The 26,172-nt window shown below is 45.2% G+C and overlaps 1 protein-coding gene across 1 annotated transcript in view; it reads left to right on the plus strand.

Moving 5' to 3' along the window:
* syt1a (synaptotagmin Ia) overlaps nt 1–26,172 on the plus strand; it is a 90,389-nt gene that overhangs the window by 51,987 nt on the left and 12,230 nt on the right. The window contains exons 4-9 of the mRNA XM_047023135.1: nt 7,309–7,503; nt 14,573–14,745; nt 17,927–18,043; nt 21,717–21,884; nt 23,204–23,371; nt 25,540–25,657. Of these exons, the coding sequence (XP_046879091.1) occupies nt 7,338–7,503; nt 14,573–14,745; nt 17,927–18,043; nt 21,717–21,884; nt 23,204–23,371; nt 25,540–25,657 (910 nt within the window). The 5' untranslated portion in view covers nt 7,309–7,337. The remainder of the gene's footprint in view (nt 1–7,308; nt 7,504–14,572; nt 14,746–17,926; nt 18,044–21,716; nt 21,885–23,203; nt 23,372–25,539; nt 25,658–26,172) is intronic.

Here is a 26,172-nt window from a genome sequence, read left to right on the forward strand (position 1 = left end):
ACCTCACCTCACCGACCCCGCCACCACCCCCTCACCCCCCTCACCCCCCGCCCCACTCAGCCCTCAGCTACCAACAGACCCTCAGGCCTTTCCTTGCTCGTCAGGCTGATTGCAGTAGACACCAGGCTTGGCAGGGACTCCCATATTAGCCCCACTAACCTCCCACCTCCCAACCTGTCCCCTTCGGTCTCCCAGCAAGCCTAGCACTCAAGCCAAGGGAAGGGGCTTGGGTTGGCGAGCATGTAGCTAGAGCTTTTGTCTGTCATAATGGTATCGGTCAAACCTGATGGTAGGGAGCTATTCAGCTAGAACATTACCGCTTTGTTCTTTGTTGTTGTCTGCTATTTAAGAGCGGAGGGTGGGCGGAGAGTAGAAAAACAATGGACTACCACGGTGTTTTGGCAGTGTGTGTGTGTGTGTTTGTGTGAGTAATATATGAGTAATGGACCCTCATGGCTCCAAAAAGGAGAGAAAACCACACACCAAACACTATCGCTGACGATGTTTGTGTTTAGAATAGGCAACTTTAACCGTGTCGCCTTTCTCGGTTGAGCAAGGTGCTCCGAGCGAAAAAGTGCTTTAGAAAGAAATACAGTACAGGGGCTCACTGTAACACCTACCTAGACTACGGGTGCTGAGAGGGGACAATAGAGAGGTGTGACATCCCAAGCTGTTAACATGAAGAGTTAGACACCCAGGAACATCGTGGACCCACTGAGGGGGCTGCCTGCTGCCTTCCATGTAAGCCTGGAGACTTCCTCACAGACCGTGATCCTGTGAAATGACAATATTGACCCCCACTGGTCCTAGATAGACCTCGTCTGAGAGCCCTGGACCTCCCCATAGGCTCCTCAGAACCTCCTCCCCAGTCTCCACTTCCTAACTCCACACACTAAACCTCCCTTTGATACTAGCTGACAGATTCATTTTTCAGCCTGCTGGCTGAGACCATTGCAGTATTAGTGAGATGAATGGACTTAACCAAGTGACAGACGACTAGGGGGGTACCCTCTGTGAACTCTAAGGAATGGATGATAGAAGAGGAAGGATTGGAGTACTGGTAAGTCCTCACTGTTGCAGTTTATGAGCAAAAAGGCTCTACTGTTTCCTAGCGTCCCTTCTTGCCTCAGAAGCAGTAATTGAAAGTTGGTGAATCTTTGTGCATTGGCTTAATAGAGCTGTCCTGGCCTCGTCGTAAAGCAGGTTTAATACCTTTTTCCAGTTCCATTACCCCTTAAGATTGCCTGAAGGTGAGTAAAGAGGCCGGGCTGTACTGGGGGAGAGAAGTGATCCCTGGGTCTCCATCACTCCTCTCTTATCTACCTCCCGACATTGCACAGTGCTCCAGAGAGAAACATTTGCATGGTATATTACTTGTTTGTGTGTGTGTGTGTGTGCGTGTTTGTGTGTGTGTGTGGGTACATGGACGTGTCTTTGTGTAAGTTCTGCACACAACTCCAGTAAGTAACACAGAGTGGCAGTGTCTTACTCCGTATTAGTGACTTCAAATGTACTGTGTGTTTTTAATGCGTGTTCTCCTCTTCAAAACAAAGAGTATAGCAAACCCTTTTAATCAAGAACATTTGATAGAAAAAGAACAGGAAATCTTTGAAATGTCTTGTCTGGGAGCTCTGCCCCCAAATAGGCTTGATGAAGACAAATAATTGGGAGTTGATGGAGTGAAATTCTGATGCACATATTTTGTTCTTTCAACATTACGATACAAACCCAACTAAATATCAGTCGTGCAAATGGTGCTTTTTCGCACAGCTGAAATGCTTAAGCGGCGGACATTAGTTTTGTAATTCTTAATTGGTATTTTCTAGCTGCATATCTCCCTGGTTCGATATAATGAAGTTAATTGTTTGATGCTGTGTTCATGCACGCTAACGCCTGCTTTAATTTACTGTATTCTTTTTTCAATCTCTTTTCATTTATTGTAATTACATTTTTACTGTTCCCTTTGGATCCAAACAAATGTCCTCGCTTTAGTTATTAGTTTATCCTTGACTGTCTAAAGCAAACTGTCTCAGAGCAGTTTAGCTGTTAACTAGTACAAATGTACTTCAACTGTGATCAAGACCAGGTTTAATAAAACCACCAAGAACCCAATATCAGCCATGTGATTCAGATCATTACTGTTAGAAAACTGATGAAGGATTATTCTTAGTAAAAATGTGAATTCTCCATTTTGCATGGTTCCACTGGTCCTGGACCTGTCTGTCCACCCAGAGGAGTTAGACCAAGTCCCCTGTGCTCGTAGCCAAAGCACTTCCTTCCATTGATTCAGTCTTATCGATCCTGACACACTATTTATTCTCAACTATCTCTCTTTTGCTCTACTTCTCTCTTTCATTCTCCTTATCTGTCTCTTATTTTCTCCTTCTCTCTCTAACTGTCTTTGTCTGATGTTTTCTTTGACAAAACAATTATAGCACAATTAGAGGCTTCCCGCCTGCAACCCGACCAAAGTCATTATTTCTGTCAAGGATTTAGTCCAACCCTCCTGCTCTCGGTTGGTGTTTGGACAACAATTAATTTCAATTTCCAATTTTAACACATTTGCAATCTTAACTCTGACAATGCTTTACCTGTCTCCTCCAATAATGTGGGAGATAATAAGAAGCAATGTCTGTGCATCTTCCTAAAATGGCTGACCTCTGCCTAGTGCAGGACTGGATAGAAAGTCAGTTACTTCAGACATTGGTTTAGGAATGAAATATGCTGCCTTTTCAAATCTGATGTTTGTCAGTGGACAAAACCCTTTCTACTGCCACCCTCATTCTTTCTATTGAATTGTTCTCATTAAATGGCAAAGTAACTCAAGCTGAGGGATAAACTAACTCCCAGAGCTTATAATGGGGCACAACCCAGTCCTGTATAAAGTATGTACTCACAGCTGTGACTCACAGCTGTTCTTAATAGAAACCAACATAAATCACATGCAGCTCTCAAGGAGTATGAGCACTGAAGACATTACAAAAAGAAATGTCATGTGGCAGTGTATATGGTGGAAATAAACAGATTTTAGAACAGCGCAATGTAAATGAAGGCTCCTTTTGCACATGTATTCATTTCAGAGCTCCCTGAATCGATACAGACCACAGAATGTAAGCGCACATGTATCACAGCTTCTTCAGATTGACATGTTGAAGATGCAAAATGATTAGTCACAGTTACCTGCCAAATCTGGCTAACTAGGTTTGATGAATGAAATACTTGGTGCTTGCATCATGTCCTAACAAGCAAGTGAGTGAAGAAAGAGGCAGGAACGCGATCATTCCTCCTTTCCTATTCTCCATGGCGTCTGTTGTGGAAATGTTGTTCTTATGTGTCATAGAAGCACTGCACTGGCCTCTGCTTTCTCTCACAACTCAGTGGTACGTTTTCAAATGACTTGGCAGCCTTGTAATTTCCTCAAACAGCATGGGCCACAACACCCTGTCCGCTGCATGAGCCGGACAGAAATTGGAACCTGCAGAAGAAAGAACTCGGCGTGAAAGCAGCGGGTCTTCTAAATATGAACCGGGATAGTGGTTTAAAAGAACATCTCTCTATCAGTGTGCTATCTCTAGATCTATCAGTTATAGTATATCAACACTCTCTCTCTCTCTCTCTCTCTCTCTCTCTCTGTCTCTCTCTCTCTCTCTCTCTCTCTCTGTCTCTCTCTCTCTCTCTCTCTCTCTCTCTCTGTCTCTGTCTCTGTCTCTGTCTCTGTCTCTCTCTCTCTCTCTCTCTCTCTCTGTCTCTCTCCCTCCAGTTTGTCTGTTTAGTTCTCTCTCTCCCTCTTTGTTTCTCTCTAGCTCTCTCTCGCTCTCTCTCTTTCCCTATACACCCCATAGAGGTAGTTTGGCTAGCCGGGGAGAGGAGTGAGGCAGTGTGCTGACCCATATACTGAGGGTGTGGGGCTGGGTAGGTGCTGGGCACAGTTACTGCTGGACATGGGTGAGCTGGAGAACCTGCTGGGCCATCTGGAAGCCATGTAATTGGGTAGGGCTTTCACACCCGTGTGACACAACTCTGAAAAAAGATTCAAACAGCAGGACATGGGAATAATAGAAAGAGACAATGTTCAGCATCTGGAGAAATAGAGAACGAAAAATTACAGAAAAAACGATCTGGTTTCAAAACCGTTTTTTTTATTCTTCTTTTCTGCTTTATCCAAGCTATCTTTGATTTTGGGTTGTTTACATTTAGTCATTTAGCAGACACTCTTATCCAGAGCAACTTACAGTAAGTACAGGGACATTCCCCAATGCAAATAGGATGAAGTGCCTTGCCCAAGGACACGTCATTTTTCACAACAGAATCGAACCGGCAACCTTCTGATTAATATCCCGATTACCTAACCACTCAGCCATCTGACCCCCTGGGTTGTTGATTTGGAGATTTTCCAGGTTGCGACCTGACATTTTAGCTGAGCTCATATTGCCCACAGTTGAAAGGCTGGATACATGTGATGTGGCGCTTTCCCACTGGAGAGTGGAGGACGTGTTGGTGCATGGTTGCGTGAGCCAGTGCTCCGAATAACAAAATGGCTGAATTGTGTTGAAATGGCAGCATTCTGTATTTTTACGGCATGCATTGGCAAACTGATGTGATGCATTATTTAGAGCTGGTTTGAAAGCGGTTCCTAATGAGGAGGGGGATGAAAAGGCACGTATTGACTTTGTGTCAACAGAGATATGATTGCTATGGTGATGACGGCCCATGGATAAAGGGGTAAAAGTTCAACACAACGTTCATGCTTCCATGAAAGCAAATTAGCTCACATCTTGCCTTAATGGTACTTTCTGTTTGAGAGGCCTCACAATGGGATACCCACTCAGAGTCTAGGAGATACGGAAGAGGTGATTATTAAAGACTCGTAGACAAGTAGTCATTAGGATGGAAATACCGCTTGACATGGAATGGCAAAATCTTGTGTGTGAATGAGCCTTGAAATGACAGACTCGGTTGGAGGTCTGCTGCATAGTCAAAAAATCAAATCAAAATGTATTTGTATAGCCCTTTTCAAAAGCATAGTAGTTAGTACAATAGTAGTTACAGTACCATTGGACAACTTCCCATAGTTCTTTTCACTTGACCAAGCTTTTTCCCAGCATTGACTCACCACCGCCTGCATGAGCGTTGAAACAACCAGGTGTGCATTACTCATTAGACCCGGAGCTGCACAGGAACAGTGAGCCAGCATGTTCCCTCCCTCTCTCCTGACCTGGTCCATTCAGTTACCACAGAAGAAGAAAGAAAACATCCTCCCACGTATTTCCAGAAGTGATGCGTCAGAACAGGGAAAAACATAAAAAATGGTCTGCTGTTTTGAAGCATCTCTCTCATGGCCTGTCGTGTCTCTCCAGTGGTTCGGCGCCCACAGTGACCTTGTGGGGTTTCAATAGTAGACCGGGGAAGGGAGAGAGACCTGGTTTAGATGAGAACTGATCAAAACATGTATAGGAAGAAATTCATGAGGGGGTGTTCAGGGCCCCATCCTAGCATTCTGTAGTAAAACGTGTTGATGTTGTAAAACATTTTTGTAAGCTTAGCTTTTCTGTTGTAGTGTTATGTTGTGACAGTTCACAGCAGGGTTATTGATGTCCATCAATGGTTTCCAGTGAAGCATTTCCCTCTCTCTTTGTCTATGACAGCTACACAGGTCTTATTCTAGAGCTGTGGATTGAATTGACATGTGCAATTCTGTGCTGGCTTTCACTGGCTTGTTATCTGCATAGCATGTCTTTGTCATTTCAACTGGGAGCCAAGGAGGCTGTTAGGTGAGTGTTAAGTAACTGTTAGAAGCACAGCTGGGCACACCAGGATAGAGCATGCATTCACAGCAAGCTGTGCTAGGACAGCTAATAAACAAGAGCGTGTTAGCAGATGCCACTTCACGTGAACAACGGGCATGTCTGAGAAGCACTCCAGCAGCATGTGACAGTCAGACACGGGACTGGGAATGCTCTGCTCTCTTGCTTTTGCTCTCTCTATTAGACAGGTGAGATGGGAGGGAGAAGCATGGGTAATCTGTCGTCAGACGAAAAAAAAACTTTTTGTCCGTTTTGTTGAAAACTTAATATAAAGGTGATATTTGGTTTTAGCTAGATGAACTGACTCCATAATAAACCAAAGCTAGGCCAGCCAGGGACAAGGGAAGCAGACCACTAAAGTACAACAAGACAGCGTGGTTCTGAACATCTTAAAAAGAAGACTGGAACAATACTTTTTCATTTCATTGTGCATCATTTTAAACCGGGCCATGGAAATAAGAATATTCGGAACACGCAGAATGAATGTCAAATTGTAAGAAAGATTTTCTCCAATAATGTTAGCTTTTGCAAGACTTGGTTCTGTCAGTCTAGCTGACTTCACAGCCTTTCTCGTTATGTTGGCTAAGAGGAGCTTGTAATCTCTATCAGTACAATAGCAGAACCGATAGAAGGAGTTGTGAACCTTGTGTCACTGAAATTATGTACGGATGCAGTTTCAGTAAAAAAATAAAATAAAAAAAATAAAAAACGACTTTAAACTTCCTTAAGCCATTAACCCCATAATTGCTACAGTAATATGGATGCTGCTGCATTGACTAAGGTACAGACAGGACATACATCCCTACAGTGTCCCTCTTGACAAAGACATGGATCAAAAGTAAAAGACATTTATCACCTTTGGCTGCTTGCTCATATATGGGATTTAACACAGTGTGAAGGGATAATGGAGGCTACTGTGCGATTTATTTGTTCACAATCCAATTGTAGCCCCCTGCAGGGAATTTGTGTTGCGCTACTACTGGTGATAAATGGAGGAATAATAGATAATATTCTGTTGGGTTTACTGTGGGTGTCTGTAATAGAGAGAGAGAGAGAACGTGATTAGAGGAAGAAATGGTGAGGCAGACAAGAGAGAAGTAGAGAGATGGAGAATGAGAGAAGGGAGAGAAAGAAAGAGAGAAAGAGAGAGAGAGGGGGGGGGGAGACAAAGAGAGAGTGAGAGAAAGAGAGGGAGAGAGTAGCATGTGCCTGGAGCTGGTGGTAGTCGTTAGGAGGTTGCAGGATCATTACAGACTCCAGGTGAGGTTTACTCAGGCTCAGCCAGCAGCTGCTCTCTCTGGTTCACTCATCTCTCTCTCTTTGTCTCTGTTTCTCTTTCTCTCACTCCATCTATCTCTGTGTCTGGTTTTCTCGTTCTGTTTCTCTCTCTCTCATTTGCTCCCTCCATCACTACCTTTCTCTCTTTAGGTGTTTACCACTCAACAAAGTCTCATTGTTCAACCTATGACGTCCCCCTCCCCCCTCCCCCTTGTCTCTGCTGCAGCGTCTGCCTGGCTGGCCGGCACTCCCAACATGACTGAGAGTCGAAGGGAAGCCTTAGCGGCGGCCCCCATGCCCACCAGCGCCACCGACGCCGGTGGCAACACCACCGAACTGACAGGGTTGGGCCCGGGCGAGAAGGATGAAGCCTTCTCCAAACTTAAGGACAAGTTCATGAACCAGCTTAAAACAATCCCACGTGAGTAACTGTGCCGACGCATTCTTCCAAGCCACAACAGCGCGGTGACTCACCATCAGGTGCTTTGAACTATAGTGGAGGATCGCCCTTGGACCATGTTCTTTGGCATAGAGTAGGTGACAAAAGGGGCCATTGAACGGTACTGTTGAATATCAACTGTAGGTGTTTGAAGAGTGGGAATGAATGAATGCTCTGGGTCATTTCTCTTTATCCTTTACTTCTTTCTCACTCCCTCTCTCACTCTCTCTGCCTTTTAATGTATAAACGAGAAAGCTAATGGATTTGCTTTCAGCTTTCTGTTTATGTGGACACTCAGAGCACTATCTTTCAATCAACACCCATCTTCCTCAGAGACTGTACAGTCCTGCCAAACTGTAGACCTATCACTAATGTTCTGCCCTGCTGGATGGAGCATCTGTTTCGCCCGCAGCATCTGCGCCATTCAAAAGGACACGAGTGTTCTACCCTCTTTTGAAATAATGCCCGTCGCCCTTATCCAGTGACTGTGCCACTCAGCTGAGTCCCAAATATAGATATATCCGTTGGTTCATGTGGAATTAATTCCCATGTCAGGAAATGGCTTCTGTGAAAAGAGAGGCCCTGTTATTTTTGTAATTTTTCTTCCATTGACGCCAGTTGTCAAATGACTCTGCTGTGCTAAGATTTATAAGCCAGCTAGACTGATAAATGATTTCTGTTTCTCCATCTGGGGAGGATCATTGAAGGCAACAGTTTATTTGTTCTGGGAAATCAATCCAAAATTATAGCTGATAGCCCATGGCTTGTGATAGTGAATGGTGCCCTTTGCTGCTCTGGCACCGGATGCACCCTGTACTCTGGACAAACCAGACCAGTGTTGCAGAAGAGCATTGGAGTCATCCTGGGTTGAGGTGGAATTAGCTGTGAGGAACAAACGGTATGGAAGCAACAATGTTGCTTTTGTGGAGGTGGAGTTGATACTTTGAGTAATGAACCTGACTCTATATAGGGAGCTAGCAAGACTCACCCCCCCATCGCCCGTTGACAACCCCCTCCCCTCTCCTCCCCACCCCCTCCTCTCCTCCCTTAGACCCTGGATCTCACAGTATTGAGCTTCCCCCTCCCAAATGCCCACCCCACTGATCCAATGTCTGTGTTTGACGATTGCACACTAACAACCAAGTAATTAGGCTTTTACCATGTTTCACCTCTCTCCCTAATTATCACATTGTGTGATGCGGTCAGCGGCTAAATAAGGGGGTGCTGGGTACGCCTCAGACAGAAATGCACATGGAGCGCGTCCCGAAAAAAGCCAGTCCATTACAGTGGGGCTTAAATTACTGTTTTTGCTCAGGCTCTCAGTCAAAGGCAGCGACTCTCACCCTGCACTGCTGCCAAGCTGGCGATGATGAATGCCTGAAGGACTGTCTTTGTGAGACTCTGGAAAAAAAACATTGATCCTCCTTGTGAGTGCCGGGACAGAGCCTTGATGAAGGCCACGCGAGAGGGGAGGGGACGTGCTCGCCTGAGACGGCCTGTCAGACCATGGCAAAATGATTCCCGCTGCGTTTATGCACCGCAGTCTGTCCTTAGCTCGCTTGGTGTTGGGTGCGATGCATGGGTCTGTCATATTACGCCATCTTGTTTCAGGGTCTCCGGTGGGATGTGATTAATAAGGATCTATAGCTAAAGCTCTGAAGGTAAGATCTCTCCTCTGCTCCATCTGTGGGCCAAGGGCTCCTGGAGAGAATATCGCTTTAACAGAGTCTGGCAAACTGCTGGAGCTTCATTTTAGCTTCGACAAACTCCATTACCTTACCTCGTCCTCCTTATGGATGTATGTCAGATATTTTGCCCCTTTGTATCATTTCTCATTTAGATTATTCAGAACCCATTTCATGCCCAGCAAGAGCCTATCAAAATAAACATTTCATCTGAAGGCTCAGGAGCATGAATCCCCTGACTTAAATATCACAAATCACATGCTGGCACACAAACACACACACTCACGGATACAGAGGACTGTGGTGTTGACTGTTGACAAAAACCCGCAGATTTTTAAGTAGAACGCATTGGTCTGAGGCAAAATGTTAATACACCTTATCAGTCAGCCAAAACGTCAGCCAAAAATGCTAAGAGTTGAAAAGCAAACACTTATCGACCCAAATTACAGCAAGAGTCAGGGCCAGGGAGTTTTCAGGCAATCTTTATGAGGATGGATCAATACTTTTTTGCAAAGTCTGTCAACATTCAATCAACCATATTTGCCGTCAAACTGTTGTGGAACATCTTCGGTCGCTCCGAACAGGAAGGCTAGAGGAATTCCGCAGATTTCCGCAGATTTTCAGTCTGAATAACCGCAGAAAATTTGATCTGCGTATTACGTTTGGGCCTGGTCATTCCTTGAAATAACACTGACCTTATATTGACATTTTCAAAAAAAAAATCTTGGAGTCAGTGGCGTGTTCAGGGAGTGGCCTAGGGTGGCACGGGCCACCCCTGAAATCTGATTGTCCACCCCAATATCTTAAAATATGATTGGCTATATGCCCAGTCAGAGGCGGGCCACCCCTTGTGCCACCCCTATCAAAAATGTCTGGACACGCCCCTGCTTGGAGTATAATTTAGGCTTGTTGTTACAGCAACGTTCTTTGGTATTTCCAATTCTGTCGATTTTCCAGTGTGCTGCATTTTTCAGCTGTTTTTTATTTATTTTATTTCATGGTTGCACCACCCCTAAAGTTCAGCCAAAGATGGTAATCCTCCTTTTATTTGGTTATGTTTGATAGTGCTCACAAGAAGAAGGCAAACTTCATTAGTGAGGATTATTCTGGTGGATCACTGGAGCCAAACTCAATCTCCCATATCTCCCTTTGGCTTCAGTTCTTCTTCCTCTCCCTTGCTTTGGGCTGAGAGTGCTTCCCATGATGCAACAGGAGGGACTGAAGAGACCCAAGCCAGCTCTCACATAGAGCCAACATCTGACAGATGGGTGTGTGGACCTAAGAGGGAGTCCATAGCTCCAGTCCCCCATGCCCTTGCTCCCCTGCCCCCATTCTCCCTGCCCCATGCCCCCTAAGCCCCACGCGACCCCCAGCCCAGGCTGGGCAGAGAGGTTCATGGGTGGAGGATGTGGATACAAACAAAATGTCCAGTCCCCTCTCTGATCACATATTTATTGTACAAACGCACTTCACAGCAGGATCAATATTCTTCACAGCTAGCAGCAAGATGTTTGGTCCATCTACTATTTCGGTTGCTTGGTATCTAGTGGATTCGTAAATGGTTATCAAAGCCATAATGGAAGCCATTGTCCCATACAGTACCACAGGACCCACTGCTGCGGTTGTTGTTGTCTTTGCTTGAACACACCACAGCAGGAAAGGGCAAGGATGAGGTTCTACTCCTACTGGCATAACAAGATCTAAAGCAGAGGTTAATTGACCAACAGGGCGCTGTCACATTCTATTAGTGTCTTTTTCCCAGTATGGTGGACGTTACCTCACATCACAATCACACAAAACCCTCCTCTTTTGAATTCTTACTGTGAATTTGAACTACAGCTTCCCCAGTCGTGTAGCCTGACATTTTCCCTCAAATTGTACCCCCAAAACAAAAACAAAAACAAGATGGCATTTTTCAACCTTACTCATTCTGATTGTTTTTCTTTTTCAAAAGCATTTGAGCATTTCTCTCGGGTTCTCTGTAGTAGATAGAGTTGAAATTTTCAAGGCCCTGTCCACAACATACTCGAGAGTTTATTCTGCTAGAGGGCATTCCGTTTTAGGTAGCAAAGACAAGACAAGAACATATTCTCTTAAGTCTCTCTGTTACCCAGACCAGTGGATTTGGTGTAAAGAATATTGAGAATACAAGAAAACAAGCAGTTTGGTGCGAAAACCAAAGTCCTCCCCAACCCTCTCCATGTTGTGAAACTGTCTGGAAGGGATGCCTGGAAGGGATTTTGGGATGCCAAAAATACCTGACATTCCATCTTCACATCAAATGGCTGCTCCCTGGCAAAGCTGGCTAGTTTCACCAGCGTGCAGAAGGACCCTGCTGTGTCCTTGAAGACAGCAGGACAAAGATGGCTGATCAGGCACTCGTTGGTATGCACAAGTCAGCCTAGTAGGTGTCCCATTGTGTGCCTGATCGCTTTGGCTCCTTTTAACGCACCACACCGGAAAGCTTCCACCGACGCTATAGAAGATGTGTGATTAGGGGCTTTCGCAACCATCTGAACATGGGTTTCAGCAGCTACTGCAGAGAAACTCCCTTTTGTGTTTGCCGTCGCGCGTGGCTGAACGAGAGATAACCACCGCTTAAAGTTGAAGTGCGGCATGCAGGCAGGCAGGCTTGGCTTTCGAGAGAGAGAATAGACAGTTACACAATAACGTTAATTAGATGATGCTTTCATTGCTTTCTGGGACTCAGGATCTTTTAATTAAAGGGACACAAAACTGTCTCGTAGTCTCAGACACGTGCTTGATGGAGAAGATAAGGTTTGCAATATTACATTGCATTCCAAAGCATCAGGCTAAGCATCTCTGCAATAGTTGTTTCTAGAGTTGAGTTAAGAAGTTGAGTCACTGTGGCAAAATTGTTTGGCAGATTGTATTTCATGACGCACCAAAGGGTTCCATCACTGTGCAGTCTGCAGCATCCTATAATTCCAGATTCGGCTAATATAAATCGGTCCATTTACTTAGACTTAAGCTGGGCCATCATCACGTTAGACAAATCTTCCTTATCCAAGCTTTCATTTGGAAAAAATGTCAATGCCTCACAGTTCCTTCAGTTGGACGGTTGCTTATCGGCGCGGCTTTCGGGCAGCTTGAAATACGAACCTGCCACATTTCCGACACTTCCATTAAAAGATAGTCGTCCTCGCCAGTGTGTGGTAAAAATGGGCAGTCAAACAGGTGGAGTTATGGTGTGTGTGAAAGGATGCTGTCTCAGCCCATTTCCTGTGGCCAAGGTGAAAAGTTCAAACCAGTGACCTAGGGGTCAGACTAGGGTGTCAGAGTCAAATGGGGGCGTGGATGACCACGGAGTGTAATATGGTCAGAGAACATAGAGTTGTCAGTGTCTAGATATGCCTGAGGAAGTAGGTTTGACTAGTCTTCAACTAGCTACCGTACATTTAATGACTGTTGCATGATCAAAAAAAAATACAACTTTTTGACACTGTAAACTTTGTGCTGAAGCCCTGGATCTTTCAACACTGTGTCTATTCAAGCAAAACCACGGTTCTCTGTGGCCGAGGCTAGCTCGATCCTTTCCAGGGGGACCACATCTGATTCCACACCAACCGTGCAAGGCCGAGGCTGTAGATCCTAAAGTTGTTTCAGAGCATCACTCATAGTTTTTCCTTGAAGGAGAGTGCTTATTGATTTTGTCAACAGACCATTGATTTTCATCCTCCATCTCCGTGTAGAACCTCGCAGGAGGAAGGGCTCCGGCTTAGTCCTGGCCCGCTAAAGCCCAGAGGAGAAAAAAAACACACTAATATACTTCTTCTTTGATGGTTCTTTCTAGTGGCCCATAGATATGAAGTCTTCAAAGCTGTACTGAAAGGAAACAAAAAGAAATGTGGATTTACAACAGAGCCACTTCTTAACCTTAGTCTGCTGGGTTTCTTTCTCCATCTTTCTATACTATAGACAGATCCTTTGGCCTTGTTAAGAGTGATTGCTGTTGGGTGAAATGTGGTGGTTTGAGAGATCCCAGATTTCCTCTCACAGTTGTACCTAACATGAACCCCCTCCTCCTGTTGGGGAGACTGCTCCTCCGTCTCATCACAACATGGCAGATAATGGGAGCCCAAAAAGCCCCCGTCCACCAATCTGTCTCACCGTTACTCGTGGTAAATATTGACAAAACCACACATGGCACCAAAATTGGCTTGTTTGCTGATACGTCCCGTTCCGTCGCAAGAAGGTGTGGCTCACCAGGTGTTTGATGTTTTACGAGCAGAAGCTGTAATTACAGCTTGTGAGTAGCGGAGGTGTCTGAGGTGGTGTTGCTCTCCTCATTATGGACAGCACATCTGGGCTGCAGAACGTCCCTCTGATACTTATTTCTGGAGCCCAAATAGAGCTGGTAGGCCCACTTTTGTGTGGTGTGTGTGTGTGTGCACGCGCACGTGTCCGTGTGTCTTCTTGTCTCGCATATACACACACGCACTGCCCGAGTCTTTTGTTTAGATAGGCGTCTCCACGTTTGGCAGCAGGCTGTTAGTGCCATGGCTGTGCCGGGGAGTGGAGCGCCTTCCTGTCTGATAGTGACAGTGCTAACTTCTGCTCCGAGCCGTCCCATTTAGTCCTGTCAGACCCTTACAGAGCCCACAATAAAACACTGTATTCTGAAGTCTCAGTAAGCCTCACCAGAAGAGGATAGAATGAACGGGAGGAAAGGATTGGAGAGAAACTTGAGGCAAGCATGCATGGGGGAAATAAGCCTTGTACCTTTGGTGCAACACCAAATGTATAATTAGGGATGAATCTGAGGCTGCTAAAGTGTAAGCCAGAGCACTTCAGAGAGGTGTGTCAAACCAATTAACACAGTCACTGGTGGTGAATCATTGACTCGACACAGTCATGGTACAGTTGATACCCTTCCAAACAGACCCTCCAAATTACTGCACCTCTCACACCCAACGAGTGCCGTGCGCCAGTGATTGGCGTGAAAGTGTCAGTTGTCTGAGAATCTTTTGTTTAAATGGCAAGTGGAAAATGCCAGCATCTGTTATTTCCACTAAATTGGCTGAGTGTGTTTGCTCAGACATCCAGACGTTCCTCCCAGCGTTGCTGCTTGTGTTCGAAGGCCAGTTGTAAGAGAGGCCTTGTTTGGACTGCCCGGAGTTCCTCTGCCGTTGATCAAAGCTGCATGCGTGCTGATGCTTCAGGGCAGTACTCCAACCATGTCTTGTACCCCAATTAGAATCGATGCAGCACATGGAGGGAGATTGTGTTTGGCTGTTTTTTTAGACCCAATCAGGGTCTTGTTCTGCAGCTTCGGAAGTGACCGTGATCTCACTCTGAAGTGGTTGACCTCTAACCGCTGTTCCCTGTATGTCCCCTGTTTCCAGTGCCATCATGGGCCATAGTTTCCATCGCCTTTGTGGCGGTCATCCTGGTCCTCACCTGTTGCTTCTGTGTCTGCAAAAAGTGGATATTCAAGAAGAAGAACAAAAAGAAGGGCAAAGACAAGGGCAAGAACGCCATCAACATGATGGATGTCACCGACGGGGCAAAGACCGAGGTACTGTCTTTGAACTTCTGCCAACGAGCACCTTTAAGACACATTTACAGTTTTTGAGATTAAAATGATGTTGATTCTTGAATACTGCAATGTTATTGTGTATCTTGAAGGTACTATTTATAGTTTTTGTAGATTCAAGTATAGTGCTAGGATTGACAGGAATGTACTATGCATTGTTTACATGCAGACAAATGTAATTGACTGACACATACACTTACAGTGCAGTTCTTGGCATTACCAGTCGCTGCAAACGCTTTATTACTGTGTACTTCACAGTTATCACATTTATACATGCACACACACAGAACTTTGGTTGACACGGTCTAAGATGACACCTCACCATTTACTCTAATTACAGGACTGTGTGAGGAAGCCTAAAGCATCACAGAGAGACATTTTTAATCTCTTCCTTGTTTAATTTTTTTTTCTGTTCTTAGTTCCTTTTTATGTAACACTCAGTCTACTATTTTAGAGATTACTAAGTATGGAATTCTATGGTATATTATGAAGTGGTATCAACCCAGAGAAATGACGTTGGCTAATCACAAGTGAAGGGGAGTAAATTGTTCGAGGCCTCCCTTTCAATTGCTCAAAGATGATATGGCACACAAACACTTTAACCTCGGTTAGTATCCTAATTGCATTAACACTACAGCCCCCCTTAACGGAATAATTGACAATGTCTGTTTAATTTCCCGTCTGTCCACGCCAGCATCACTTACATTATGAAACACTAATGTTAAGTGAGAGAAGGTAGGCTGATTCAGTGGAATTTAGCAGCAGCAATAACTGTCTCACAATAACAAATCTGTCCCCAGGTGTCTGTACATTTGACAGCTCTGAAAGGTTAATGTATGGACTTAACATATACTATTAGCACATAATCAATGTCAACTTTGTTGACACGTAATTGGTTAAGGTAGCTTCCTGTTAGGTTTAAGTTCAAGTGTTCACAAGGGACATCTACACCTTAAAGAAGGTGAACCACTAAGTGAGGCTCATGAACATTCAAAATGACTAAGACGACCTAAACAATAGCATAAGAAACTCAATGTTATTATGAAAAGTCCAGTGCTCGACAATACACACATCATCTATCAGGCAATTTAGCTCTCCTTCAAAGGAAGCCATACAACAAAATACTTCCGTTTAATAATATCACACCTCTCCTATTGGACGTAGTCCCTGAAGGCAGAGCCAGCAGCTCCACAGGCAAGCAGTCATTTCTCCTGGTGTGCCCAGACTCTGGTGTTAACTCCTGTGTGTGGTTGTTTTAATTTGTTTCTCTTCCTTCTATGCCCTCCTTATCTGTGTTGTGTCTGATGACTGTTCGGGACTGTCATTGGCGGTAGGTTCCCAATTGCTGTTGGATCTTTATAAGCCTGCTACTCTGACGTTTCCTAGCCTCTTGACAACAACTTACTCCCGTAGAACCAAATATATGTAACTATGCATACAGTTCATGTATATCTACTGTATATATGTGTGTATTCCTGCATATGCACATATATATGTACGAAGGAAGCACTGGGTGCGCTTTGACAAGGTTGAACTACATTGATTATTCACTCCCTCGAGAATCTCTGATGCCTTTCAATTCATCAATTTGCATTTTCGAACGAGTGCCAATAAGCGAATGTAAAATGATTAAGTGGCTAGCTTCTACTAAATGTTCTTTAATAACGCTCCAATAAGAGTACGCCTCAGTCAGAGCTTTGCACTTACTTATATCGACCTTGAGGCAAAGGCCTTATGCCATTTCCACCACATAGAGCACAGTGTTTTGAATTAAGCTATAAAACATACTGATCAGACTTTCCATTCCAACATTTACCAAGACATGTAGGAACAGTAATTGCAGGCACCGTTCACGGATGTCTGCGTTTTACTTAATCATTTTACTCGCTGTACTCTCCTTCTCTCTGTGTCCAAGCAACACTGATCATTAGAGCTAAGACAGGAATATGTCTGGGTGCACTTTTCAATGTGCTCACCCTTGCACGAGGAGACAGATGGGACAAAGCCAAAATGTACTTCAAAACAAATCAATGTTGTTCATCCTTTTTGCTTTTTACACCAGCAACCTTACAAACTAATAGGGCAGGTTCCCATTGTCCCCCACCCCCTCCCCACAGCACCGACAACTAGTGTAACGCTGGCATGTTGCTTATAGCTACCATCATCATGGGGGTTACACATGCAGCTGAAAGTTATGATGGCAATGTGACTGTGTCTCCTAAAAGGGATGTGGAGACTTGAGAATGGGGGTTTACACACGAGCACTGTTCTGTATCTACTGAGAATGCCCTGCATGCATAATGAAAAGAGAAAGTTTGAGAGTTTGGAAAGGCAACCTTTGACACTTGAATGATGAACCTTGAGAAGCTAGTTGTCTGCCTCTTCAATCGCATGCTTTATAATAACCAACTGACCCCGCCCCACTGAGGTCATGATCCACCGCCATCCTCCTCCTCCTAACCAGCCAGCGAAGGGCTACTTCTCTCTTTTTCTCTTCTTCTTCTTCTCCTTCTTCTTCTCTACTGTCTTTTTCTCACACCATTTTCTCTCCAGACATTTCCCAGTTGATTCATTTCTTCCAGAAACTCAATCTGCTTGAAATAACAAAGGGAATAGTCTTGCAATGATCTCTCTCTCTCTATCTCTCTCTCTCTCTATCTTTGTCTCTCTCTCTCTATCTTTGTCTCTCTCTCTCTCTGTCTCTCTTTGTCTCTCTCTCTCTCCTCTCTTTGTCTTGTCACTCTGTCCCTCTGTCGCTTTCCCCTCACCCTGTCTTACTTCCATCTCTTGCGCTCCCTTTCTCTTTCTCCTATTCTTCAATTGACTCCACTTTACTCTCCTTTTTCCTTACTGCTCTATCATTTGATACTTCTGCTCTTCTGCAGTCCAAAATATCGACAGTTTTTCAGAACCACATCATCAAGGGTCTTGACCTGAGCATAGTGCATTTCAGAGCATGTACTGGTCTTAACTGCTTTGGTGGTTTAGTGCTTGCTCCCCCCCCCCCCTCCCAAACTAAAAAAGAAAGGCAGCTTTTCAGGAGCGGGTTCTGCCAGCAGGCCCGCTGGCAGGCCGTTGGTCGGGCCACAGTCGGGCGGGGCCTGGGCACTGACGCCACCCGGAGACACTGACTCTTGGTGGGTGTGTCCTTCAGGCCTTGAAGGATGAGGATGATGCCGAGACAGGGCTGACCGATACGGAGAAAGAGGCGGAGCCCAAGGAGGACGAGAAACTGGGCAAATTACAATACTCGCTGGATTACAATTTCACTGAGAATACGGTAAGGGTCCGCTCTCCGAATCGCCCTGTGTGTGTCGTTGTTGAGAAAGGTCCTCCTTCGTAAGTATGGTCACCCGCCCCTCCTCTGTGGTGGTCCATCCTTACATCCGCCCCATCCTGAGACGGTTCTGGAGAGCAGGTTATGCATAACCCTGTCACAACATTGCTTCACACACGAGGTTCACGGTAGTCGACTTTGTGTTTCTGTTCATCACTTTCTGTCCTCTTTTTCTAAGGACTCACTTGGGATTTGCAGATCCATCCCAAAAAATCTAATGTGCTCTTTCAGCCTCAACCAATCGCGGTCCCTGCTGAAACCCATCTGGGTTTTTTCTCAGAGGCTGAGTTTTAAAAGTAGAGAGTCTACAGGAGCAGAACAACTTCCTGTTGGCAGATGTTCAGTGACAGATAATAGAGGCTGGGCATGAGCACGGGAGTGGATCTCACTGGGCTAGCTAACTCCCTGTCATAAACAAACCTGACAGACTGGGATTAACAACTAACATGCTTCACGGACCCACAAACACAAACAAACACACACATGCACACACATACTCAACCAGACACAGACATATACAAACAAATATGCTCACGTGGTATCCTTCTCAAATCTGTTTCCTCAGTGATGATGATAGCAATAATGATGATTACTGTGATAATTGTGAGTATGCTAGTAATCACAATATTATCATAAGATAATCATCACCAATCATAAAATGCACTGAACATGGGACATTTTTCACAAGCTGACGTTCGCTTTCAAGCAATGGGAGAAAGTAGTTGTTTTGTGTGTGTGTGTGTGTGCGTGTGTGTGGGGGGGGGAGGGGTTGTCCAATCACATGTGAAGGACACCTGGAATGTCAGGCCCACCTCACCCAGTCAGTGGACAGATTCATTCTAGCTGGAGAAGCGAAGACATCTAACCTCCTTCCAGTCTGACGCTCCAGCTCAGTGACAGGATGAGAGTCAAGTAAGAGCTCAAATGGTTTCGTTACAGTTGATCAGGTTGCACAGGTTTTGAAATCACAGAGAAAAGAAAGTGGGTCCACTTGAGGGAAATTGGCATAAGTGAATGTTTCACTCTGACAGTCTAGAGTGTGTGCATGTATTTGTGTGCGAGTGTGCATGCGTATGGATTTTGTTGTAACGTAATCTGCCCTCTTTAGCTGAATACAGAGTCTTGCTTGAATTGTGAAGTGAGAGGGAAAGAGAGAGATGAAAAATTAGGTGCAAAGTGAAAATTCAGTTTGTTTACTTTGGTTAACCAGCAGTGATGGGTGATGCGGCCAGCGACTCTTGAGACCAGGCTTTTAGTGCTAATGAGAGCTTGGGAAGGGAGCTCGCTACTGAGAGACAGAGAGAGAGAGAGAGAGAGAGAAGGAGAGAGAGAGAGAGAGAGAGAGAGAGAGAGAGAGAGAGAGAGAGAGAAGGAGAGAGAGAGAGAGAGAGGGGGGGGGGGAGAGAGAGCATTGGCCAATAACCCTCAGAGGAGTCCTCACGCGCCACACAAACACAAGCATAATGCCACTCCCACTTCACCATTCCCCATCATGCCATTCATCAGCCTTTTAACAAGTCTAACGGGAGACTTTAAGCTTTCAGGAACAAGAGTCAATGGTCTGCATTACCATCTTAAACGGAAATAAATAACCCTCCTATGATACTCTCAGAACATCCTCTCTTCTTTACCTGGGCCTTTCCGTCGAAGCGCAGCCATATAGGTGACCTCCAAAACAGGACCAGGATTAAGAAACCGTCAGAAAGACTACAGGAAAGGGGATGCGACAGTTAGTTTTACATCCCCCTAAGGCATGGCAGCCCTTCTTTGAAGTGTGAGGTTTGTGTGCATGCATGCGTGTGTGAGAGAGGGAGCGTGCTCTGTTGGAGTGGGGCCCATTGCAATAGGACAGGACAATGTGCCAGCAGCTGAATCACCAGCATGTCCACGCTGCTTGGTTCTCTGCCCCCCGGACCTCCCGTCTGTGTCCAATATCCCACAAACACAGCGGGGTCATGACCTGGCGCGGGCTGTGCTGACACGCTCCCGCTCTCCATTGAAACACACTAAATGTGTCTGCTGTTTGTCCGCTAGCGAGCCTCTTGACAATTGGCTCAATTGTCCTTTTTAGAGCCTATCACGTTTTAATTGCGACAGTGTTCGTAATTGTTCGGCACACACATTTATTTGAAGTGTGTTTATTTTATTGTCAACGTTTTGTTTTTTGACAAACCGCCAATTGACACCCACCCGAGGACGATCAAGTTGAAGGTCGTCCTCCGACAAGCGAAAACAACGTCGACCTCCACTGTCCTCCTCTCTGTGATGATGAGGCATTATGGGTAATGCGGTTCACTGTAAATACACTGTGACACAACACTGTAGCAAGACATGACGCCGAGCCTCTGTTTATGGCTATGCTAAAATCGAAGGGACATCACGCCAGGATGAATAGTCACACACAGATGTGAGTGATGTTCCCCATCTGAGCTGGGCCAAACCAAACTCCAGTATCACTGGAGGATGGTGAAGGGATAGCCAGGGTAATTGTACATATTCTCATCGCTTGTTGGGCTATTTGACATGTTTTGGTGACACCATTTTAGAGTTTGTATATCTGTCTGTGTACAGAATCTCTTCAAAGTATAGTGTCAGTGCAACCGCTTTGTGACAATGTTATGCATTACCTGACAGTGCATTTTTGCACGAGACAGCCATTGATCGAGGACAGCCCATGCTTTTCCCATGGTGCTCTCTGTGTGTGGCGTTGTGGCGTACTTGTGTGTAAACCATGGGCAGAATGTGTGTGTGTGTGTGTGTGTGTGGAGTACTCAGTGTGGTCGTCTGCACCGTCCATCAACCCCCATCTCCACCCTAATCCATCCCTTCAAGAAGACCTTTCTCTGCTGGACTCCCACCACCATCTCTCCTCTGTCAGGTTCCAGCCTCTGTCACTGCACCAAATCCACACATTTCCAAAGGCAGAGGGCCTGCCTGCTCTTCTCCTGGATGTGGCTTTATCGTGCCACATGGTCCACACAGGTCTCTGACAGCTGGAGGGCTCCATGGTTGAGTGGCCATGTCGCCCTCCAGATTGCCAATTGATGGTAGCCCTGATAGGATGTTGATTGACTGACTAGGCGGGCCCTAAGAGGCCTTGAAGGATGCGTCCTGACTGGCAGGTCAATCAGCCTTCCAGGGCCTCTGCTGTGGTTATCAATTATCATCCCTATGTGGGGGAGAGAGAGAAAGAGAAGGATGGGGGAGAGAGAGACACACACAGCTAGGTTGGACTCACTCCGAGGGACTCTCACATTCGCAAAAAGCCTGGGGAGTGTTATGGCGTGATGGAACATTAATATCACCCACACAACCATCAATTATTCATCATCTGAAGACTTATCTGGTGCTTAAAACGGTTTCTACACAGACTCGGAGCACGATACACTAGACAGATATCCAGTTTAAAGACGGATTATTGTGCCACACACGTTCACGCCAGTGACATGACAGCATATACAATGACTCTCATAGTAAGAGTCCCTCAGTTCAGATGCTCATCTCAAGATGGTGGTGGAATGACAGTGCAGGCTTTGCTGGCTGCTGTTAGCTGGGCTGGAGTGGTACTGACTCGTGTCTCCTCTCTCCCTCTTTTCATCGCCCACGCTCCTCTCAGCTCATGGTAGGGATCATCCAGGCTGCCGAGCTGCCTGCTATGGACATGGGAGGCACCTCTGACCCCTACGTCAAGGTCTACCTGCTACCGGACAAGAAGAAGAAGTTTGAGACCAAGGTCCACAGGAAGACCCTTAACCCTACTTTCAACGAGCAGTTTACCTTTAAGGTACAGTACAGTCTGAAAACAAATACGGTGTGAATTATGTGTAGATACATCTTACATGCTAGGTATGCACAGTATACATATGTAGTACAGATTGAAGTTGCAGTAGACTGTTTGTTAGTTCCACTGACAAACTAATTTGCATGCAGTGGTGGATTCTGTGAAGGTGTAGAGACAGCGACCAGCTGGCACATTAACAAGCTCCTGACAGACTGCCTCACATAAAAACACACCCGCACACACACACACACAGACACACACACACACAGACACACACACACCAATGTGGTGTGATTTGGATTAACATAGGCAGATGCACCTTTCCTGCCTTGGCCTAGATTTGAGCAAACATTTCTCAGTCTTGAATGTGTGATTGTTACCCTGTGGTGGAAAAGTTTAGTCACTCAACCAGCGGGGGTGGAAGTCCACAGATGTCTGTCTGCTGTGATAAATAAGCAGCTTGTGGCAAGTTTTCTGTACGGGTGCCAACTTTTCTTGTATCCCTGTCTCTGGAATACATTAAACGTGTAGACTATGAAGACAGTGGAATTCCAGTCCCACAGTTCCACAACCAGCCTGTAATTCCAAGTGTGCAGGTTATTGAAATGAAGGAGTCATTGGAGTGGCTCTGAGATAGCGTCAAGGACAAACCCTGGGCGCTTATCTCTTCTCCAGCCAATCAAGCAGTTTGTCGCCGTGTTGTGACAAGTCCACATTGTTTAATGAGTTTTGTCTTGAAAAATGTCTCAATTGGAGGCAATCAGGAAATCAAAATCCCAGACAGCATGCTCACAATCCCCCCAGCACACTCACACACACGCACATATCTTTTTCACCTTGCCCCGCAACACCAACACTCCAGATCATAAATACACACAGAGGCGTACACACACTTGCTGGATCGTAATACACATGAACATGAACACACACACTCACTGTCCCTGAATCTGCTCCAGATAAGGCAGTCTGTCAGTGACAGGGATGGAGGAAGCGTGTGTGATTGATTAGCTAGGCTCTACATTCTCAACTTCCCCAACACAGTCCTCCTACTCCCTAGTCCTTGACATGTAATTACCAGCACCTAGCAGGACTGCTCCGATTCACTGAGTCTATAAGGCTGGACACCCATTTAAACGACATGCTCACCAGTACAACTACCATTAATCAACAGTTAGTGTTTAGCAGATTTGTATTATATTATAAACTCATCAGTTTATTCAGACACCGTGCACTCTCCTGTTTATTGCAGGCCTGGACTTGAAAAGTTTCATCCAACAAGCCCTCTTCAGTGGCGTGACCAGTATGGCTTTTGACTCCCTCAGGTGCCCTATGTTGAGCTGGGAGGCAAGACTCTGGTGATGACCGTGTACGACTTTGACCGCTTCTCCAAGCACGACGCCATCGGAGACATCAAGGTGACCATGAACAAGGTGGACTTCAGCCACGTGACAGAGGAATGGAGGGATCTGCAGAGTGCTGAGAAGGAGGAGGTAAAACCACAGAAGAAGACATCTAACAGCTGCTAAAGAGTGTTGATGTCTAGAAAATGCACCATTTCAGATGCAGTTGTTTTTGACAATAATCACATTATTGTGTTAAACACGTGTTGTTGAGATGCTATTGCAGGTTGAGGGGCCATAGCCTGGGTAATCTCGCTCTTATGGAAATGGCATGTAATCAACCCTCCGTGTGTTCCCTTCCACTAATAAGAGCATGGCTTCCAGCCTGCAGTTGGGGATATTCAATTTTCATGGTAAATGTCATGGCATATAGCATTTAAACATTGGTTGCTAGGAGAACTTTTGTGTTTGTGCTCAATTTATGTAAAGGTTAATTATAACACTTTCGGAGGCCTTACGCTGCCAGGGAGTTGAAGGGCATCTGTGAAGGTAGAAGCCTGTCCGTTTAGAGCCATACGCTGACTGTGTCAGACAGCATCCCTGTACAATTTCATGCAAGGCTTGAGACGTTGTCATTATGCCTTTAAAGTTAGAAGGTGCAATTGAGTGTGCTTTTGGTGAAAGACCTTTGAAATTGCCACTTCCACTGACTGAAGAGTCGAGCCATTGTTTCAACTTACCGTGGTCAACTCTGAAATGTGGCCATTATATAAGGGCATTATGTGTCGCGGAATCCTTGCGCCATACCTAGGTGACCTAAAGGGACAGTAGTGCATGTGATATGGGAAAATATTTGCTAGAAAGTTGTGCTTGTTGATTCAGAGTCTTGGATAAAAGTGGGTAGGGTGATTGACAGACATACTTAACAACTTCGACCTGCTTCAATAGCTGCAAATTACAACCAACAAAGGTCATGCCAAACGCATGCTCCCTCTGGGATGGCTAACAACAACTGAGACTCTATATCCATTCTGTCAATAGTAATTGCAGTGGGTTCAGCTATTTCAAACACAGTCAGAATTTCATGAAGCCAGTCCTTTGTAAACCTCAAAAGAGCTTGTATGCTTTGAGGTACTGGTATTTTCCTGACAAACTGTCCTCAAAAAGACATTTGAAATGGCATATTCTGTCAAGAATAAACATTTTTAAAAAGGATTCACAGCAATGTCCCTTCAGTAAATGTGTTTTTCATCCTCGCGACAGGAATTTAAATAATGGACATGTTATTCACCTGCGAACAACCTGTCTCGATATCATTCATCACGTCAGCCAAGCTCACCAGTATACATACAAACTGTGTTTACACAGTGAAGCTTACATCCTCAACCTATCATACCAAACATGAACAGTACAGCAGAGAGGAGGTTCTCCCAACTCAAAAGGCTGTGGCTGGTCTTTTTCAGTTATTCATGGAATATATTAGAGTGTGATTGGCGCTCCAGACAAGCGTGATTAATATCGCAGTCTCTCTCTAGCTCTCAAGCCAGTCTCCCAGGAGTGTGTATTTATGTTGATTAAACTGAAGTTGCAGTCATTAAGGTGAGAGTTTATTTAGGCATTGTGAGGTTTTGTAAAGAGGTCTAGCTGCTGGAGAGAATGGTGAAATGAATAGGACTTAATGATGACAGTCCTGGGTTGAAACACAGCCACTGACTGCCCCCTTCTACTACACACAAACCTGGCAACCCTATTACAATCCCCCCACATGCTATTAAGCTGCAGAGGGAAAATGGGATGTGATTATAACTGGATGAAAATCCTTAAATATAAAACAAAAGTCGATATGCAGGCCTATTTAGGCAAAAGGTGATTTATAATGGTTGTTGTTAATGGCTGTTTTCAGTCAGTGGTAATGCTATTATCTGAGAGAGTTATTGAGTGCTCGTCTGTTTCCCTTGTTACACTGAGTACAGCTAGAAATAGGTATCAGGTTCTGTTCCCAGTGTGATTACTATCATTTATTTTGTTGCTCATGTGTGTGACACAATAGAATGATTGAAGTACTTGGTAATGGCTCTTTAGCGAGAAACAAACCTTATAACCTTGGCAATTTTCCAACCTCCATGTTGTCAAACTAAACAGTTCTAAGCTCACAGCATGTAGTGAACGTTTCTGGAGACAGCATTGTATAAGTCCCTTGACAGAACACTTCAAAGTGATAATGGGTACTGGTCTTGATAATGCAGTTGATTTGAATTGAAAAAAACCTGTCTCTGATAAACTGGTCTGAAACCGTCATCTTCCTCTTTCTCTCACAGCAAGAGAAACTTGGAGATATCTGTTTCTCTCTGCGATACGTCCCTACGGCTGGCAAGCTGACCGTGGTCATCCTGGAGGCCAAGAACCTGAAGAAGATGGACGTTGGAGGCTTGTCAGGTGAGCCAACATGCTCTCAAGCCCCCACCCCCCCAACCTGTTTTAGCCCTTGAAGTCATTTCTGTGTCTGTTGTTTCATGATGACAGAGCGTACTGTAGTTTAAACTATCAGTTTTCTGTGGTACACATTGTTGTACCGTGTTTTCACTTGCTATGTTCACGACAGCCTCATATGTGTCACAAAATGTACCTTTGGCTCCAAATCTCTCAGAATTTCCCTATCCATTCCTTCCTAGCCACGACTCCCCAACCGTATTGCCCACCGTTACGTTTGCTAAAAGAAAATAAACAGACGCACAAATGTATCATGTACTTTGAAAGAAATCCTTCCAACCTGCATAACATCACACCAAGCCAAAGTTGGGACTGGGTACATTGATAGGAAGAAGGCTTTTTCTCTTAGAACAACTCTATTGTATTGTCTTGCACAATTCCCTGTGGAGACACCAACACAGCTAGGCTAGAGCCAGGCTCCCAGAAAGGATCATTTGTGTGGGAGGAAACAGACCACCACC

This window comes from Hypomesus transpacificus, chromosome 7 (genome assembly GCF_021917145.1).
Source record: "Hypomesus transpacificus isolate Combined female chromosome 7, fHypTra1, whole genome shotgun sequence".
Classification (NCBI taxonomy): Eukaryota; Metazoa; Chordata; class Actinopteri; order Osmeriformes; family Osmeridae; genus Hypomesus; species Hypomesus transpacificus.